The sequence below is a fragment of the Haplochromis burtoni genome, unplaced genomic scaffold, assembly GCF_018398535.1.
Source record: "Haplochromis burtoni strain Fernald_Lab_line unplaced genomic scaffold, NCSU_Asbu1 Contig_55, whole genome shotgun sequence".
Classification (NCBI taxonomy): Eukaryota; Metazoa; Chordata; class Actinopteri; order Cichliformes; family Cichlidae; genus Haplochromis; species Haplochromis burtoni.
The window spans coordinates 444584-464941 of record NW_024582416.1 but is presented as its reverse complement, the minus strand read 5'-3'; the positions used below and the strand labels follow the sequence as shown (position 1 = coordinate 464941).

The window sequence follows — 20358 nt, the reverse complement described above, 5'->3', positions numbered from 1 at the left end:
ACTAAAGGAGGTCATAAAGGAAGAACTGAAGACCCTTTCCTAACGATTTAGAGAATTCAAACAGCTCTTAATATGTCAGCTACACAGATTCCTCCAGATCACTTTGGTTTGGAGCCTTTCTAAGTAAAACCGTCTATTAAACTGCACCCAATAACTCTGCGTTACTGACAACTCTCAGCCCAGATTAAGTGAGCTTTTCTAGCAAATAGAGTTCCTTCCTCTTCCTTCGTACAGTAGCGTTGTACAAAGGAAGGATTAGTCTTTGATAGTTTTGCTGATAGGGCATTGCGGTGGGATTTAATAAGCCAATTAACTGCCATGTTGGCTTGCCAAAGGTGGGGCTTGAGAGGCAGAAAGGCTGCTGATTAAAATACAAAAGCAAAGTGCAAAGCAGCAGAAACAAAACTGGCACTGTGATGGAAAGCTGTAGTAACGCACACCCACACACACTCGGGGGTTTCCTAGCATTTTTATGAAGGAGTTCCCAGATAGCAATCGGGCCACGAACCCTTACGTAGAGGGATCTCGTCCCAGAAACCCGAAGATCAGACGACTGTCTGTCTCTGTTTGCCGGAGGCGACGATGTGGATTATCACTGTGACAGCGTGCATCTTATTGCAGTCGTGTTATTATGTCAAACCTCAAGTTTCTTTTGATTTTAATGTGATTGTTTCAGGGTATAAACATTAAATAGTCACTTGTTAAGCTGCAATCTGCAAAATGCCTTTTTCTGATCCAGTAGCCAGGCTAAATCAATAATAATAGCCAGCTATGATGCCATCCTAATTCTTGGGAGGTTTAATAGCCATATTTTCTGCCTTACAGGCATTTCCTGCCAAGACTTCTTCACTGTTTAAGTGTATTATTACCATGTGGTGCAAAATACCCCAGCACTCCATATGCAGTGTCTAACAGTCTGTTTGGAGAAGTTTCGTCGCAAGCAAGAATTCTCCGATAAACCAGTTGTGCAGTAATAAAAAAGTAATATTGTTCATTTTACATGAACATGAACACATGAGTACATTCAGCATTCAGCACAGGTGTTACCACAGGGGACAAACGTGGAAGCAAAATCACAGACTGCACAGAGTTCTGATGAATAAGAAGGAGAGAAGAATATGTATTTGTAATGCTGGGGTAGGTGAAGGATGAAAAGCGTAGGTAGGTTTCCCCCTCACAACAGAAGAGAACCTCATGCCGTCTCTTTTATCTGTCATCAAAATACTCAAAAGGAAAATCTGTCCTTGTGTGTACTTTCTGTAAGAAGTTCTTCCTTTTGTTGCTCTGAAAGGTTTTTTGTTTGTTTGAGACACCTCTTAGCAACAGAACAAGGGTGAATAGTTGAAAAAGTCTTGGTTGAATGTCTTTCTTCTGTTTTTAGTGCAGAAATTTTGGGCAGTCTCATTCACATCAAGTTATCATCACAAACATGCTGCGGCCCTCAAGACTTCAGAGATTTTAATGTCAGTCCACAGCTTTGCTTCACAGTGAAATATCTCAACGTTTACTCAAATGATTGCTGCAAACTTTGTGCATTTATTCATAAAGCACAAAACCTTAAACCGAAAGCCAGCAGCTTCATGAAAGCATGCTAAAAGGTGGAACGAGCTGCTGAATATCAGTTAAAAATCAGTAGTGTTGATGTGGCAGATGTGCTCATGCTAGAGTGCTACACAATTATTGCAACCATGTAAACTTGCAGTCTTGTTAGCTTTGAAGACGGGGACTGTCTGTGATCAGTTGGTTACCATCTAACAATTTAATTGTTGCAATATGTTTGTGATAATGTAACTATAGTAAGATTCCAAAAATTGCAACTGTGTTGCCGTTTATCTACACAGAAAATCACATCAGTTACTTTTATTCCACAAATCCTGATCCTGCAGAACCCAAAAACTGCAAAATGACCCAGGCATTCAGCAAGCTTGTTTATAGAAATATAACCAGAATAAACAGTAATTATTTGCAGACCTTATCTAATCTGCTGAGAATGACTGCAGGCAAACAACAGTTGCTGCAACTTCTTGCAATCAGTCTCCAACAGCAGAAATAAAAACCCCTCAGCAATCACAGATTTGTTTCTAGCTGCAAGGAGACTGACATCTTCTTTTTATTCTACAGCGACTGAGCCATTCCATTCTACAGCGACTGAGCTGTTGCTCGTTAACCATCTCAAGTTCAGGAGCGCGCTCCGTTGAGTAAATGCCCCGGTGAGCGTTTTTTTTTTATAAAGTTACCATTTAGCTCACAGTTCAGGTTCATAGAGCTGCCAGCACGTCTGCAGATTAGAACCCTCCTGTTAAGCTCTTGGAATCATTCGTTGCCCCTGTGAGCTCTGCTGATGCTCATACAGCAGCTTTAGTGTTTGAATCACTCTGAGAAGTGCTGTTGGTATTCATGAGATTGATTCTGTTACAGCCAAAATGACAAATTTATTCTCTTCATCTTCCCGGGGCATGACTGCTGTCGTTTTGTTACCGAGCACGATTATTTACACTTTTACGACTTTGTCTGAAAATGTAAAGCGGCAGTAAACAAACAAACAACATGAGCTGAGACTGCAGATTTGTGAATGTTGCATGTTTGTGCAAAAGCAGCACGAGACATGAGGAGTCCACGTTGGTGTGTAGTGGGAGGCTGGTGGATGGGATTACCAGTGATTGCACCTTTAAGAGCACTCTAACTCCCATCAACCAATAGGTATCAGCCATCTCTCCATATTTCTGCACAGTGCATTGCTCACTCTTTCTCTCTCTCCCTCTGTCTGCCCCGGCGTATTTCTTTACTTAATACCAGTGACTTATGTCTCTTAGTGGGTGTATAGAGCCGCAGAGTTAATCAATGAAATGCACTGCAGCACTGCAGGAGCATTGGCCGGGGCCTGGCTACCCCCACTACCGGCACGCACACAAACACACAAACACACACATATACACACTGCATTCTCTCTGGCCTCCGACAGAGCAACAGATCAAAGCTGTGAAAGTAAAAGTAGACAAAGTAAAAGTAGACATACAAATGTGCCAGTGTCTGCTTAATCCTGCTACGAGATGCTGGTGAGGCAAGGTTGCTGCCATTGCTGAAGTGTCGGAGCAGCTTGGGCACGTACCAGGAGTTGTGGTCATAAAAATCTCATTATAGTACGAGAAAAACAATTTTCCCCGAACCGCGTCGCTTATTTTTTGAGCAGAATCCAGTTGATTAAATCAAGTTAAATTTCGGTTATTGTGAAGAGAAAAGCTAAAATGTAAAATTTCCCACTGTGAATTTTCACAGAGCTCCCACAAATCTGGGCTCGTATTCACATCATTGCATCAGAAGCTTCATCAAAGTTTCCCTGTGGAACATTTTTGGATGCTCACCTCTGAATTCCTCTCTTAGTGGGATCTTTAGGTCAAGGTGAGCAGCGAAGCACTAGTATGATCAGAAACTGACCACTCACTGTTTTTTATCTTCACAGGGAGACACCCTGGAATCTATCCTCTTTATCAGCAAATTTAAATTAAACAAATCTCACCACAGCTTGTGCCTGTCCTCTGGCATTCCGTTCATTAATTAGACGTCTAAAAATATCAAACCCCTCCAAGACTTAATTAACCCATCGACTCCATTTGGTAGATGGTGTCTGTCTGTCTTTGGAGGGGAGATGAATGACTTGTATCGCTGTGTGTTTGAGAGTGTATCCATATGGCTGTGTACATGTCCCAGTTAACTGTGTGTTTTGCATCGCAGTAAGCTTCTGTAACTCCTTTCACACACGAGTACATATTAGTGTTCGAGAGGCATTTTGTGCAGCACATCCAAACACCTCAAGCCTAACACAACTTCCTCAGTGATGTCATCACAAAATGCCACTTTATTGGGTAACCTGGTTCTGAGTCAGCTGGCAGCAGCTCTTTTGGGCTTGTAGACACTGAAGTTCAAAGTGAGCATCAGAATGGGGACAAAAGGAGATTTAAGAGACTTTGAATGTGGTGTGGCTGTTTGTGTCGGTCAGACCGCTGTGAGTCTTTCAGAAACTGCTGATCTCCTTGGACTTTCCCACAAAACATCCCCAGAGTTTACAGGGAATCGTCCAAAAAACAGAAGTTATCCAGTGAGCACTGGGAGCGGCCGTTGCTCAGGAGGTAAAACAGGTCATCTGATTGGACGGTTGGCGGTTCAATCCCTGGCTGCTCCAGTCTCTATGCCAAATATCCTTGGGCAAGACACTAACCCCAAGCTGTTTTCCGATGCATCCATCAGAGCGTGAATGTAAGACAGAAAGCAATTAAGCACAGAAATAAAAGTGCTGATATGAAGCAGACCACTGAGGGGCTACAAACAGGAAACTGAGGCTGCAGTTCACAGGGGATCAACAAAACTGGACAATAGAAGATTGAGTCTCGATTTCTGCTGCAGCATTCACATGGTAGGGTCAGAACTGTTGTAAGCAACATAATAGCGGTATCGGTGGTTCAGGCCGATGTAATGGTGTTCAAGATGCATCGTTCAAACACAGCAGCCTACCTGAGTGTCGTCCACGTCCATCCTTTCATGACCACAGCGTAGCGTACCACCCCACGAAGCTCAAACCGTCTCAAACTGGTTCCTGGAACATGACCGTGACTGTACTCACATGGCCTCCACATTCACCAGATCCCCGTCCCCAGAGCCTGGCACAGCTGACTCACATCACGGACGTGTTGTTAGGACATTATGCTTGTATTCAGCTTTTTGCATCAAAGCGTGGATCACGATCGAGGAAATAATTGCTCGATTGTTCAAGATGTTTTGATCTGATGACACTCGCTAGTTTAGCAGTTGTGAATGTGCGCACGTTAACGCTGCGGGATTAGTGCCGTTTACGTTCCAGAATATAAATGTAAATATAAATATAACATCAGCTTTAATGCCTTTGATGAATTCTTGATGTTTTTCTATTTTTTCCATATAAAACTGATAACTCTTTTATTTGCAGCAAATACCCGTTTGAATAAAATTCACATTTCACTTGCTATTTTTCCTGCTGATGGCATTTTTATCAGGGAGTGATTACAGTCATCTACCTGATGCATTGATGACATTTGCATGTAGCCCATCTCCTCCTGACATTTGCCGCTGTCAGTCAGCTGCCACCCAGTTCATTTTCAGAAACATCTGATTGTTGGAGGAAAACACAAACTTTGTATTTGTGTATGTGTTTCAGTTGTGGTTTGAGGACATGTTAAAACCAGGGCGGCAGAGTTACTATGAAATCAAAGAAAACTGCTCAGCGGTCAGATTGAACAAAATAAAAACTCGAGATCTCCATAAAGATGTGAAAGTGAGCCCAGCTTCCACACAGAATGATGACTGACGGTGTCGTATCATGTAAAAGCTTGGCTGGCTAAGCTTGTGACATCACAGAGTGCAGCGAGGTTAATCTAAAAAGCAAAATAGAAAAGCTGGAGTAAGAGGGGTTTGTGTTTGCAGCTGTGTGTTTGTTAGTGAGGCTAAGGTCCTGACTCAGCTGTTATCACCACAATAACTCAGTTCTGTTGTTTTTTTTTTAAAGAAAAATGTGTGCAGGAAAGAGAGCGAGTGAGAGAGGGAGTAACAATCATCACTGGTTCATTATATCAGTGGGTGAAGTTAGCCCAGCACATTTTAATAAGCTGCACCACTGTCTTCAATACAGAAACCTATTAGAGCCTTTTAATGGCTTTGCTGTGTGCTGTGTAACGGCATGTGCCATAATGGAGTCGCTTTTCCTTTGTGGTACGATGATGATTCAGAAACTAATTTTCCTCCACATCATCTGTACCCATAACACAGTTACATGGTAACAGTTACATGTGTTCTGCTTCAAACGCTTTCAAATAACACAGCAGCCTATCTGCTCAAAGCACGTGTGACTAATATTAAAGTGTATTAACCTCCAGCCACACAGAGCCTCTGATTGTCTTCCTCTTCGCTCCACATTCGAGACCTTCGTGATGTTGTGTGTTCAGTGTAAACTGTTTGCTCCGTATGCAATAAAGACAGCCAATGAGTGGGAAATGGTGATTCTCACGTGGATACTCAATTACCTGGTTTAACAAGTGGATGAAAATTGCAACATATGCAGTGCCCTGCTCGTTTCGATGGCAGGCTTCCACTTCCGATAGCTTACGACAGAGCGAGCAGAGGCAGCGAGCAGAGGCAGCTCCTTTTCTCCCCTGGTTTCGAGCTTTTCTTCCAGCGGTAATTATGATCAGCAGCCCAGTCAAATTCACAGCCGACTTTCAGTCGAGGTTTTGAGCAGTTTGTAACCTGGCCAAACTGCAGAAATACTAAAACACCGCACAGCTGTGTGAAGGCGTTAATGTGTGTTGACTCATCGAGAAATCAAGAAAGGATCTGCGTAGCTCAATGGGTGGAACAAACTGTGCCAGAGGTCGGGGTTCAGTTCAAGTGTCTATCAAGCGGCACGTTGCTTCATTGACGGAAATATTATAGCGCTGCTTTTATGGCTTCAGGGTTTTAAAACAACTACATTTACATAAAAAGGTGAGACACCGGGGTCAGGATTCTGTTATTCTGTATTGTTAACTTGGTAAAAATATCTCACCGCTATGGCTCGTTCACAGCCGGAAGGAAAGATGAGAATATTCTTACCAATACTCGCCAAACTTTGTTCCAAAAATCAGCAGAAAGTACAAGAAGACGGCAGATTGTGTTTGGGTAGCTGCATACTCAGGAACCTGTTTTTGGTTTGCTATAACAACACACCAGAAGTAACATTTGGACGTTTCTGCAGTGTCCAGTAAAGGTGCAATCATCTGTTGTTCACTGACACAATAATAATAATACATTTTATTCACAGGCACCTTTAAAGACCCTCAAGGTCTTTGTGTTGTTAGTACAACAACATAAAAACATAAGGTAAATGAAAAATAAAAACAAGCATGAAAGTACAAAAACTAAACAATGTAAAATTAGACGAAGACAGAGTCATGATGAAGGATATGCAATTCTGAATAGATGGGTTTAAAGATGCGATTCAAAAGTAGGGAGAGAGTTTGTAGTCCAGAGATCCAGTGGAAGCTAAAGGCTCCTGTGGTAGTCAGGCGAGCAGGTGGAACAGCAGAAGACAAGCTGAAGAAGAGCGGCGTGTACGAGGGGGCGAGTACGTATGGAGATCAGGTAAATATGGAGGAGCGAGGTTATAATCTCCACTAATCTTCCCTGCATCCACTCCACAGAATTCAGTATGAGAATCCTGATGAAACCAGGAAAACGGTGTGGAAGTTCTTGAGAAGTACACCCAGCTAAGGCCCCACTCCCACAGACCTGTCACACAACTACCAGTAACAAGGGAAAAATGCTTTCCCTGTCCAGCAGTGATTGGCTGGTCCCATAGAGGATCACAGGGTTGCCTGATGTTTGTACAGAGGTCACCCACTTGTCTGCAAACACTTGATGAGCAGAAGTAAAAATATTTAGAGACAAATCAGCATCTTCTGTGCAAACTACAAGCAACTGCAGGTTTTCCACAAAGCTCTTTGCAACCAGTTTCATGTTGCTATTGCCAGCAACCGCTTGTTATCTTATAGTAGTACACACTTTTTCCCTCACCACTGGAGATGCCTCCGCTCAGCCTGTAGGGCGGTGCGTGACTGGGGGTTGTGTTGCAGCGAGTGACACTTTCACTGGTACAGAATGGATTCAGAGAGTCTTCAGACGATGGCTCAGAAGTCTGACGGCATATGCAGGAGTGAAAATCAAGATTTAACAGATTAATTCTGTCGGTGCTACATGCTGAGCTGCAGGGTGCTCGCGCTTTTGTTTTTATCTGTTTCATTATTGTTGTTGTGAAACTGCTGAAAGAAATGTTTAGTTTTTGCAAATCAGTTTTTAGTCTCATGGTAATAAACGTTTGATTTGCATATTTGACTTGGTCATTTAAGAAAAACCTCTGTCCTCTGTTATTGTTTAAAATATTTAATAGAGTGAATTCAGTGTTTTAAATGTAATTTTACATAATGAATGCTACTACACCAAGTATCAGAAATACACTTTTTCTAATAAGCAAAGCAAAACTCTGTAAAGCAGGCATCTGTAATGCTGAAGAGAGCCACACTGAGAGGAAAAGGCTGTTAAAGTTGCAGTAATAAATATGTTCTGTCAATACAAATACATAAGAGGTCATCTGCAGTGACAGGTCTGAGGTTTGGTTCAGATTTATGGGCATTTTAAAGTCTGTAAAAAAACAAAGTTAGCAGCTTTGTAGTACAGAGCAATCAGCAGCTAAAGGAGGAAACCGGGAAGTTAGTGAGGAACAAGCGGAGCTAAAAACATCATGAATAATACATTCATGGAGCGGCTCAAACATGCTTCCAAACGCTCACTGTTTTAAAAGCTTTAAAAGATGAAAGCGTATTAATGCTCTGCTCCCAAGTAGCAAAAACAACCATTATGTGTCTTTGTTATTCCCCCTACCCACAAGGTGCCCCAGGATGAGTGGGGGGGTTATCCTGGAGGTGGGAAGGACGATGAGATACCTTGCCGTCGGATGCGGAGCAGCAGCTATGTTAAAGCCATGGGGGACGAGGAGAGCGGCGAGTCAGACTCCAGCCCCAAGATGTCGCCTCAGAAGTCAGTGCGGCCAGACGCCCTGGTCAAGGCCATCATCAGACCCAGGGATCTGCTGGACTCCCAGAGGTATGACGCATGCTAGCTACAAGTTTTAGTAATTAATGTTGTTTGGCTCTTTTTCGGTTTTAGTTTTTCCTTGCAGGCTCGTGTTTAGTGAGTCAGTGTCCCTGTAGTGCTGCACAAAGCAAACATCTATCTGATGTCCTGAATATAAACATGTATGTTTATGCAATCACATATTCTACACATGGTTTCTTATGTTTGCAAAGAAGAAAGAAAAACATAATGATACCAGTCAAACTCTAAGTATTGATCCCACTCTGTTCAATGTCTCGACGTCCACCAGGATTTCCCTGGGATCCAACCGTGGAGGTTCATACCGCTGTGGCTGCCAAACATAAAAACTTTGAACAGCTCATATAATTATCATTTAAACTTTCACAAGTTTAGTTTGAGGGTTGATTATAATAGACTTGCATGCTTTCTGTCTGTTTCCTTTGTGTGCCGCAGCTGTTTTCACCCACAGTCTAAAAATCCCTTTATTTCCTCTCACTTTAATTCATTATAGGTCACCAACAACCATTGGTTACGTACTGTAACCCCGGTACAGTCGTACCTTTGTGAGCTGTCTGCTAATAATGAAAACTCAAATTCAAACATAAATAAAAATGTGACTTAAATGCAAAACGGTGTTACTATTTCTGAGGTTATCGGTTTTGTGCCAATTTATGTTTCAGATGGGGTTTGGGTTAGAGGTCTGAAAAGTGAAGTCAGAGTAGGAGTGCCTTATATTTTAGTTCAATTCAGTTCAGTTCAATTTTATTTACACAGCGCGGAATCACAACGACAGTCACCTCAAGGTGCTTTATATTGTAAGGTAGAGTCTACAATAACACATACAGAGAAAAAACCCAACAATCATATGAGCAAGCACTTTGGCGACAGTGGGAAGGAAAAACTCCCTTTTAACAGGAAGAAACCTCCGGCAGAACCAGGCTCAGGGAGGGGCGGGGCCATCTGCTAGGAGATACATCAGTCAAATTAGAGTAAAAATAAGACAACAGCCTCCTTGCAGCTTGGATAAACCACTGTTTGCCCAATGATTACACTTAATTTTTTATTTTTTTTGTATTCATGACTGATTTAAAGTAGCTGACATTCATATAAAAGTGTAGTTTTTCCAGCTTCTGGAACCTTTATTGCTTCATAAAACCTCTTTAAATGAGTTCATTTTCCTGACATCTGATGTAATTTCAGATCATGAACATGGATCTGTGTTTTTAGGAGCAATTGTTGCCTCACTGTTACCTCTCTCGTGCACAATCCCCCGAGCACCAGTTTTAATATTCCATATTTGACCCACCAGCACGTCGGTGTCAAGCCCCTGATGGCTGAACCTTGTAGTCATCAGAATTCCTTCATGGGTTTTCATATCAGCTGTGAGAACATGTTAGGCGCACTCTTCTGGGACGTGTCCTATTAAATGGTGAGGAAATTGAGGGCTTTTGTTTCGATAACTTGTCGGTGGAGGAAAACACTCATAAGAGGATTACAAGATAAGATGAGCTGAAGACACGCGAAAAACTCACTCACTCAGTTACGTTACAGAGAGACGCGAGATGAGTTACTTTGATTATTGCTTTTACAAACCCATCAGATTAGAATAAAATGAGTTACTAAAGCAGGGGTCCCCAACTCCAGGCCTCGAGGGCCGGTGTCCTGCAGGTTTTAGATCTCACCCTGGGTCAACACACCTGAATCAAATGATGAGTTCATTACCAGGCCTCTGGAGAATTTCAAGACATGTTGAGGAGGTCATTTGAATCAGCTGTGTTGGATCAAGGACACATCTAAAAACTGGCCTGGAGTTGGGGACCCCTGTACTAAAGAGTGCTGTTTGTGTCCTTAAACGTTTAGTCTTAGGTTGTGTTACCAACAGACTCGAGGTATTTGTCGGTTTTTGTTTGCCTCACCTCATCCTTCACGAGGTGTTCACCTGAACACAGCTCTGGATAAACATGAGAGGCACCACACGACATCCTTTCTATTACTAAATTGTATATTCTATCCAGTGTTTCCTTTTTTGCATATTTTACTATACTGCCTTTTATGTTTTGAAATTGTGTTTTAACAGTACTCCAGACACTAAATGAAGACATTGTGTTTGGCAGATTCCCGTTTTCAGTCATTTCTAAAAGGTGGCAATAAAAGAAAGTAGATTCACTTTTGCATCTCGCTCAGCGGAGCCATCTTTCTCTTCTCTCTGCAGAATGTGAAAACTGTAATTACAGCTGAGGTTCACAAGTGTATTTTAATAATGTGACAATTTAAAGGGTATCCCAGACCTGCTTTTCCAAAGCACAGTGTTTTTATCTGCCTCTGTTCTCATATATCGAGTGCATTTATCAGCCAAGGTTTGAGTCGAGTGCAGCGGGATCCATTAAAGACCCGCAGCCTCAACTTCAGTCGCAGAAAGCCCGATTTTACTTTCTCATTTTCAGACAGTTCGATGGTTTCTTTCCTTTTATCAAGACTTTGGGGCAAAATGTGCAGACAAGATCAAAGGCAAATACTCTGCCGTAGTTCTGTGATCTACGCCGATGATTGTGATGTGTTTCCAGTAAGACTTTGATTTAAGAGTAAAAACATTTTAGATTTACTTCTAAACCTAACTTTTAATTCACTTGTTTTCTCTCCTGTTAACTAAAATCACTTTGAGTACTCTTCAGTTCAGGTGACGACAGAAAGAACCTTGGAGGCAAAATTGGGGATAATGTGGAAGGTGGACTAAACTCTGAAGAAGCCACTCAGAGCAGGTGATGCTGCAGGAAAAATGAGGTCTTGTTTGACCACACTTATTTTTAGATCAAACTTACCCAGGTAACAGGATTAATACTGAACTACCCTGGGGCTTGGGGGGCAGGTATGTTAACCAGTGACTGGTGGGTGGGGCTTCTGCACCGGCCCCATTCACCTTTTCATCTTCAGTTTTATCTGCACCTTAAACATGAGGTGGATGAGCACTACTGTCCAGCACCCTGCTAAATAAAGACATAAACCCTGAATAGGAGGAGCCTGTTTATAGAGCTGTAATACTTAACAAAAAATACACCTTTTCTGCTAAATTTATTTGAAATTTGGGCAGAACTACGATCCCTGTGGCTCAGGGTTGATGTTGCCTCTGCTGCATAATGTAAGTATATCCTGTTCAGCTTCTCCTTCGCGCCATGTGTTCCACTCGGGGATGAGCGGGTAGGAAAAATTCATCACAGGGCTGCTGAGACTTCTGCATAAATCACACTGTCTGTCTGCTCAGCTTCGGGTCTGCACAAGCCTAAAAGCAAATAATGACATAAATTGGAGGCATTATGCAAAGATGACCTTGCGTCTGACCTCAGTGTGCAGTGTGGCCGGTGACAGCCCCGTAGTTTGTGGTATGCACTGTCAGACAGTCACAGTAAGATGCACGACCCACATACACCGATGAGTCCCTCTCGCTCTTCAGGCAGGTTTTTAAAAAGCTTTTCCATCACACGGTTTTGTTTTTTTCCACAGAAGCGTGGAAACGTCCATGGGCAACACCCACGGAATCCATTAATGCACCTCGCCACTATTAACCCGACCCTCGCGAAAACACAGACACACACGCACAGCAGAAGGATTAATTGCGAGCTTTTCTGGCAAAGTGTTTGCGACGTCTCTCTGCAGGATAACAGAACAGGAAGTAGGTCAGCAGATATCCAGAAACCAGCTTCTACTGTTAAACACTTCTCTTTCATGACTACATAATAAGCCAGATATGTGATCCAGAGGATATATACTGACAAATGAAATGTTATGGTCGGTGATCAGCGAGGATCATGCTGATATGAGGAGTCTGGCCATGTTAACATCTACCTCAGAAGCTCTTTCTGTGTAATCAGTGAGATATGCAACTTTTGTCACACCTTGCAAAACTTTCATCACCGTCCGTTTTAAATAGACATAAACAGTGAATGATTTATGAAGATGCAACAGCAGGAAGGGCTATCAGTTGCAGTTATTGTCCTCCAAGGCTCTTCTGAATAATAGCCCTCTCAGCGGTTAGACCAAGTCTGCTGGGCTCTGCTGAAAGAAAAGTATTGACACTCATGGATCAGACTGTGGGGCCTGACTCCCAGTCCATTGATGGCATTTAGTCTGCGGGAGAAGGTTGGTCAGTGCATTCATTTAAATGCCAGGAACGTCCCCAAAGGTGTCATTACTGAAGAGTACTAATACTCCACTGATCGCGCTCTGAGAACATCATAATGTGGCATCCAACAGCTTGGCATTGATTTAGCGCGGCACTAAAAGAGCCTGGTTATATGAGCAGGTGTACATGCGTTATACTGGAAGTGAAGTTGCAGTAGAGAAATGGCAAAGATGTGTGAGGTAACGGAAACATTTTATCCAGACAGAAAATGCTCCAATCAGCGGCTTTTTAAAAAGCTTGCACAACAAACCGCGGACCTCATTCTTCCTTACGGAATTGCTTCCGCTCAGCAGTGCACTTTAATCTTGTGCGAACGGCTCTCCTGAGGTAATTCCACAACATCTACGTCAGGTTAAGGTTAGGGCTCCGACCGCTCCGCTTCAAAAGATGGAATTTTAGTTCAAGGTTTATTGTCCTGCTGCATCAGCCTGCCGCCACTAAACCCTGATATTAACCTTTAAAACACGTGACAAAATCAGTTTACTCTTAGTGTGAGCAAACAACGGCAAAACTGCCACAAATACACGAATATTCCACTTCTTAGTTGATGTATGTCAGCAGTCAGTGGTATTTGCATGCTAACGTAATGCTGTGTGTTGTTTTTATTAAATCTGTCTATAGTTAAAATAATTATCGTTAGCTATCCCAACATGTGGGGCGCGTAGCCCCAGCCTTAAACGGTCTCTATATGCAGCTTGTTTAATACTGAAACCCTCAGTGAGAAGATTGAAGCCAACGTTTCAGAGATCTCTCTCCTCCAAGCCAACTCGCACTTCACATCCTTGTGAAGAGCACACTGAAATTGCCCGAGTGTGTTACAGTAGCTCTGACCCACTCCTGCAAGCCTGTGTCATTGATTGAACACCAGGCTTGATAACTCGTGACCCCAATTAGTTTTTGATGATGCCATTAACCTCGGGTTATGGCCATAGGTTTTTCAATTACATTAACATACTAATTCCTACACTGTGAATGATTGAATTACGGTTTGAGTACAGAACAATACAATCACAGTGTTTGTTTACGAGTTCACTTTGTTTTTCAAACAAATAAGAACCATAAATATAAACGTGATGAAAGTAAATAAATAAAACTGTTGGATAAAAATGTGTTTTTACATATTTAAGTTTTAATATCTGTCAGATATGATTTGGACGTGGATCAGAATTATTGCCTGAAGGCCAAGAAAAATGCCCAGCAGATTTATTTCCCCAAGTAGACATTACAGCATTTGCTATACTGGTCCACTTGATTGTCTTATTTTATTTGACCTTTATTATTATAATTTATTTTTCAGGTTTTATTTTATTTTTTTCATTTTGAGTTGTTACAATCAGAAAGGACAGGACCGGGGGACAGGGAAGAGAAAGAAAGAGAGGTTAGGAAGACAGTTAACAGAAGGAGAAGAAAAATAGAGGAGAAGAGCGATGGAGAGAGAAAAGATGCCGAAATTCTGATTTCTACTACAACATTTATATGGCATGGTCAGAATCTGTTGTAAAGACCATGAAAGCATGGCTCCATCCTGCCTGGTTTCACTGGTGGAGGTTGCTGGTGGTGTAGTGGCGGATATTTTGATAGATGCTTTCAGCAGGATTGCGCACCGAGTCACGAAGCTCAGATCATCTCAGACTGGCTTCTTTGGGTTGTGGTGGTACAGAAGTGCAGCTGTGTGATGCTGTCGTGCTAACATGGACCAAAATCTCAGAGGAATGTTTCCAGCAACCTGTTGAAGCACGAAGAATTAAAGAAAAAGGGTCCATCATGGTACTAGCAAGGTGTACCTAATAAAGTGGCAGTAAAGCAGTAAATCAGATCAGTCCCCGAACTTCTAAACTGTGCTTTTCATAGACTTTCAAATCTACAGAGATCAGACATCAAAAGACCCCGTAGTACAAGATGCCTGAAACATTTAAAGACCTGAACTATTATTATATATGATTATTATTTTTATTATCCTCTTGAAGTTTTTTCAGGCACAAGAACATGTGAGAAGGTCAGCTTGGAGACACGGATCGACCTGCAGCTTTAATCTAAACACTGTCATGACTGAAAGTTTTGTGTATTATTTGTATATGAAAGAGCGCGCCGAGGTTTATAAATCAGCCCTCAAAGTGTTTTTCTGACTGGCCTATACTCTGCATGCAGCACTGGCAAAGATGCTTTTTACACTTGAACACTTTAAGTCAATAATTTGAAAAGAAATTAGACCTGAAGAAGACTTAATTTGGTTGCATAATTAAGCCACCAGGTGATATTTTAAACCAGTGATACTTCTTAATTGTCTGAGCACGTTAATATCTCAAGAGGTGCTTCAAAGTCTGACCACTTTCAGCTTGTGTCACCGTAGCGCTGCGCTCCATGTTTGTAAATGATGTCAAAGATGTGAGAGCTCTGAGGCTGTTGTGGTTCAACGGCCTCGTGGGATGGAATTAGATTGGATCTAAGACAGAAGTGGCGCAGGTTGGATTTCCTCTGCACTCGTACCAATTCGATGTCCCTCTGGGGGCGTACAGATTGGCCAAACACAAATTTGACAGCACCAGGTCCCTGAAGCAAATCACGTTAAAGCGAGAACAGCCTGTCGAGTCGTGTCACCTCGCCTCACTCTTCCGGGCTCTCGTGTTTGACGGGGTCGCCTCTTTGTTCGCCTCACCAGTAAAGAATGCATCGCTGCTTCGCTGAGCGGGTGGAGCCGAGAAGTGAAGATAGGTGATTGTTTTAGATAATCATCCGCTCGCCCCACGCCTGCCCGGGCCGCATGCGTCCTGTAAAGCTGACAGCTGCGATGAAATGAATATGAATGGCTGTTTGTGCCGTGGTCAGACCTGCCAAAGATATTTAAAGAAAGTATTAATGATGATGAACTGAATGGCATGTGGCAAACTTCACTATGAGTCATTAGCATAATGAGTCAATCAGTAATCATATGTCACATCTGATAACGGGGTGCGCTGACACGCGTGCACACGCACACGCACATCTCCACTTGACATCTGTCGCCGCCACCCTGTCTTTAAACGACACTTTGACTTTGATCGCACAAGCTGATCAATCACGCGCATTTACGGCACTTTCCAAAAAAACTCGCATTTGTTCGGCTCCCGGCTGTTATAATTAATCAGAGTTAACACTGGCAAAGCTTTCGATAATTCTTGATTCAACATACTGTAATTACTCATTTAGATGGCATTGTGTTTGAGCGTTTCTCCCTCAGATCTCAAGGTCAGAGCGGAATTCCAATTCATTGATTCGTGGCTGCGTGGGACGTGTCATGCATAGATATGCTGCTTTTCTGTTTCCAGAGCTTCGTCTCTTCACTTTTGTGCCTCTATTTCTAGTATAACAAAAGCACTGTAGCAAAATGAGCGTTTTTAATCTTCCACGACATAGCGTCTCGTTCTCGACGACCGCAGCCTCCTGGATGCTGGCGCTCATGGCTTAAACAGCATATACGAGAGCTTATCACAGACAGCTGTGAGTCGTCTTGGTTCGGCGATTGCAGGTGCATTAAACTCAATTTTCTGCTGTTCACATTCTCACCTCTTTAAGGTATTTCAGGATTGCTGCTTTCTTGCACCACACTGACAAAACCCTAGAAAACATTTGCAGTAAAGATCTCTGCAGGGCGTTGCTCTTTATCAAACACACCTACGCCCAAGCATGTTTCCCAATTTTTGTCCCCGTTCTTTTAATGTTCCCTTAAATCAAATGATTATTTGAATTTTTGCTCCAGGATGAAATGGTTTCGGCTTAAAATGCACGTTGTTTAACCACTAACAGCACTTTCACTGGCAGCGTAAAAAGCAGGAAGTGTGAGATTCCCATCATCCCCTGTTGTGATATTGGCCAACAATGGAAGTGCATTAGTACCAATCAGAAACATTAGAGGAAATTTGCTGTGGCATGATTTGATAAAGGGCTGACGCATTCTCAAAACAGCCTCCCTTCACTCTGCTGCTGATAATAGACAGCTCTACAGGCAGCGATGGGCGAAGTCATGCACATTTCAAGCATCAGCCGGTGCACTTCTATCTGATCTTGTCAGCTAAAAGCTTTAAAGTTTAAAGTGTTTTTGTCCTCATTTAGCTCAATTAACCAAATGTAATTAGCCACACAGAGAAAGAGAATGTGATTGATGCTTCACTGTAGCTGTGGTGTTCAGCATTCATCATCAGATCCTTTTTTTTCTTCACCGACTGTGGACCAACTCGTACCGCAATCCTCATGTTGCCATTCGTTGTGTGAACGTGTTACATTGTCTCAACCTGCCAGCTGACTCTAACTGTAGCATCCACCCACTTTCCTCATCACACAAACGCCATGACGGTCATACGGTGTCACCCTAATGTTTGCGGCGCTTTGGTGAGAATTCCCAAGCAAACATTCCGTGATGTCACATCCATCCAACAGCTCCTTGTGGGACCCAGTAACTCTGTTTTCTTCTCTACCCACAGCTCTTACCGCCTGGATAAAATCAACAGTGACATGCGTAACTACATCACCAATTTTGCTGCAGACTTGAGGTGAATACAGGTTCAGCTCCTCCCCTTGCCTCTCTGTTGCTGCCACGTTGCAGCGGTCAGATGTCAGAGCCAGCTGGCTCGCCGCCCTGCTGACATATTCAATATGGACGCCTTACAGAGCAAACACTCAAGACCAGTCAATGAAAGGTCACCTGGGGCAATCTGCTCATACTGCCAAAGCACAAGGCAATGATGCACACAATGCAGATTTGATTTTTCCTGCTGTTCTTTACATCCGCGTGCTTTTAGAGTTTTTTTTTAAATATAGTGCTAAAAATAAGATATGTGGTGCTTGTACCACAACATTTACACTTAATCGCTGGGTGTTTCTACCCCAGCATGTCTTTGGGTGTTCAGAAAGTTGATATTACTTTGCAAATACGCAGGGCCTTGCTACAGCATCACAAGATGGATTGGGAGACTTTTAATCACACTGGCATTTTCATGCTGCCAAACACCAGCGTTTATCTCTATAAAAAGCCCAGAAACTGCTTACTCATCCCGGCCTGTCATTAGAAATAGATCTGGCGGAGGGAACCCAACCTCACTTTGCTATTCCAAAAGCGGCTCACATAGTATTCTTTATTTTACTTAAAGCACATTTCTTCCGAGTCATTTTCTCTTCGGCAGATTCCTAACCAGCCGTGGGTTTCTGAGCACCTCTCCTGCACTGCTGGGGGAGCACGTTTAATTGACCTGGCTGACACTGGGGTGCTCTCCAAAGTGCTTGCTCACTAACTAGCCCCTGATTTGCATTTCCCTCATTTCCAAGCACTGATTGGATGTTTCAGCACGACAAAAATCAAAGTGCCTTTCTAAGGACACGAATGAATGTAGCGGGGGGGAACAGGAAGAGACAGCCTAAGAGCCACGGTGTCATCCAGCCTCCCTCTCAAGCTCAGCCAGCTGTGCTTAGTAATTCTTCATCGTGTTACACAAAATGCTTGTTTATCAGTCAGATTATATTTAATTGATTTGCTTTATGGCTGTAGTCCCACTCCTGTCCTGCTTTTCTTTGTCTCTCTCTCTGTTCAGTCAGAGCTACCACTTGCAAGCCACCAGGGACATGCACCCAAGCATTGCCCTGGATCCCTCCACCAACTACAACTCACCCAAGTTTCGCTCCAGGAATCAGAGCTATATGCGGGCTGTCAGCACCCTCAGTCAGGCTAGCTGTGTTAGCCAAGTGAGCCAGGTGAGTGCGCATCCTTTAGGTTTGCACAGATTTTCCTGGATCCCCGAGGGAGCCAGAGGGGTTGGCTTTAATTTCCAGGAAAATTTAATAAAGTCATTTCATTTAAAATCCCACTTAAAGAGGACGATTCTCCCAGTTTCATTGTCACGGCACTGAGTATTGTTTTCAAAGCCCAGGCATAATTTTTCTGACATAAATTTAGTCTCAACACTTTACCGCACATTGTTTATCTGGACAAATTAAAGGATTCCAGTGGGGCTTGCTGAGATATTCATCTCCTTAGTAAAAGAGAGATATTGATTTGCTTGGAGTCCCAGCATTTCAACTAAACTTCCTCTAATTCCTAATCCCAGTCGAACAAGATGTTTATCTTTGATTCCTGATATTGCCAAATGAGAGTGGAGAGATAACGGTTAAACAGTTTCTGCTGTTTTAAAGGCATTCACATCAAATCCAACAACAAATGTGTCACAAACTCTCTGACAGTGTACGACCTTGACTCCACGAACCTTCTCACAGACTCTGCTTCTTTATGATTTTAAAGTGAGAAAAAGTGGAGGTTTACAGCCAACCGATAAAAATATGTATCCTCACTACCCTCGATCGATGGAGCTTATTTATGGCTTTGTTTCTCTCAGGTGAGTGAAACAGAAATTAACGGCCAGTTTGAGTCTGTGTGCGAGTCTGTGTTCAGCGAGGTGGAATCCCAGGCCATGGACGCTTTGGACCTGCCCGGCTGCTTCCGAACCCGGAGCCACAGCTACCTGCGAGCCATCCAGGCTGGCTACTCCCAAGACGACGACTGCATTCCCCCCATGGCCTCCACCGTCACCTCCACCATCAGGTCCACCACAGGTAACCATGGTTAAACATAAATCTGCACAATATATTAGTGGACATGTGACACTAATACGTTTTATTTTAACAAGGATGTGTGGTTATGGATACATAAAGACTATTAGTGCCAACTCATACTGTCAAACAGTTTCAGAATATTTGCATGAATCATTCTTGTATGTGTTCATTTTTACTGAGGCATTTGTAGTGACCAGTTGTGAGCTGTTCGTACTTTGGATACAGTGCTTCATCTGCTCATCCACTGGATGCATCAAAGAGTAAAGCTATGAACCCTATTGAAAATCACAAATGGAAAGTGTCTGAAATAAAAATCAGGTCAGAATAAGGACACCTGCTGCTTTTTCCACTGCATATATTTCTTTGTTGTGCCACATGGTGACAGAGAGCACGCAGCTTTATCGTCTCGCTGGAAACACCACATGAAGTTTTTACTTGAAGCGAGTTTACACGGTGCTGCAAAAGCAGCTTTTCACTCACAGACTGTTTAATTCACACAAGTTATTTTGTCTCAAGCTCACGTTTACGCACAACGAGATGATATTACAGAGCTGCAGACAGTTGTGTCTACACTCGGATCAGCTGACTACAGCAGTAACCGAACTGTCGCACTAGTTAGTCATATGTATCACACGTGCAAATTACTCAGCTGAAACATGCATTTACTTCTGATACTGAGCATTCATTATAAAAATTGTAAGCTGTTGCTGGTTTCAACAATTCCCTGATTGCTGGATTCACAGAGGAAAGGATACGTCCTTGTACAGATGAAGAATGTGGGAAGAACAGAAGAGAAACGGCTCGGACAAGAAGTCCAAGTGGATTCCACCTCCTCCCACAGTAGATTCATGATCCAACTATATGGGCTATAATAGGGAGAGTTAGAGGTGTGGACATCTGGAGATGTGCTTATGATCAATTCTTCATACCCATAAATGTTTGCTTACACT

General features: G+C 42.8%; 1 protein-coding gene across 5 annotated transcripts in view; it reads left to right on the top strand.

The window, feature by feature from the left end:
* The window catches only part of dlgap2a (discs, large (Drosophila) homolog-associated protein 2a), a 142064-nt gene that overhangs the window by 88333 nt on the left and 33373 nt on the right, over positions 1-20358 (top strand). For 4 of the 5 annotated variants that reach the window (XM_042220770.1, XM_042220769.1, XM_042220768.1 and 1 more), the window contains 4 exons: positions 8450-8664; positions 17290-17358; positions 18394-18553; positions 19192-19408. In XM_042220770.1, coding sequence (XP_042076704.1) covers positions 8450-8664; positions 17290-17358; positions 18394-18553; positions 19192-19408 — 661 coding nt within the window. The remainder of the gene's footprint in view (positions 1-8449; positions 8665-17289; positions 17359-18393; positions 18554-19191; positions 19409-20358) is intronic. The other variant, XM_042220767.1, reaches the window with a different exon arrangement.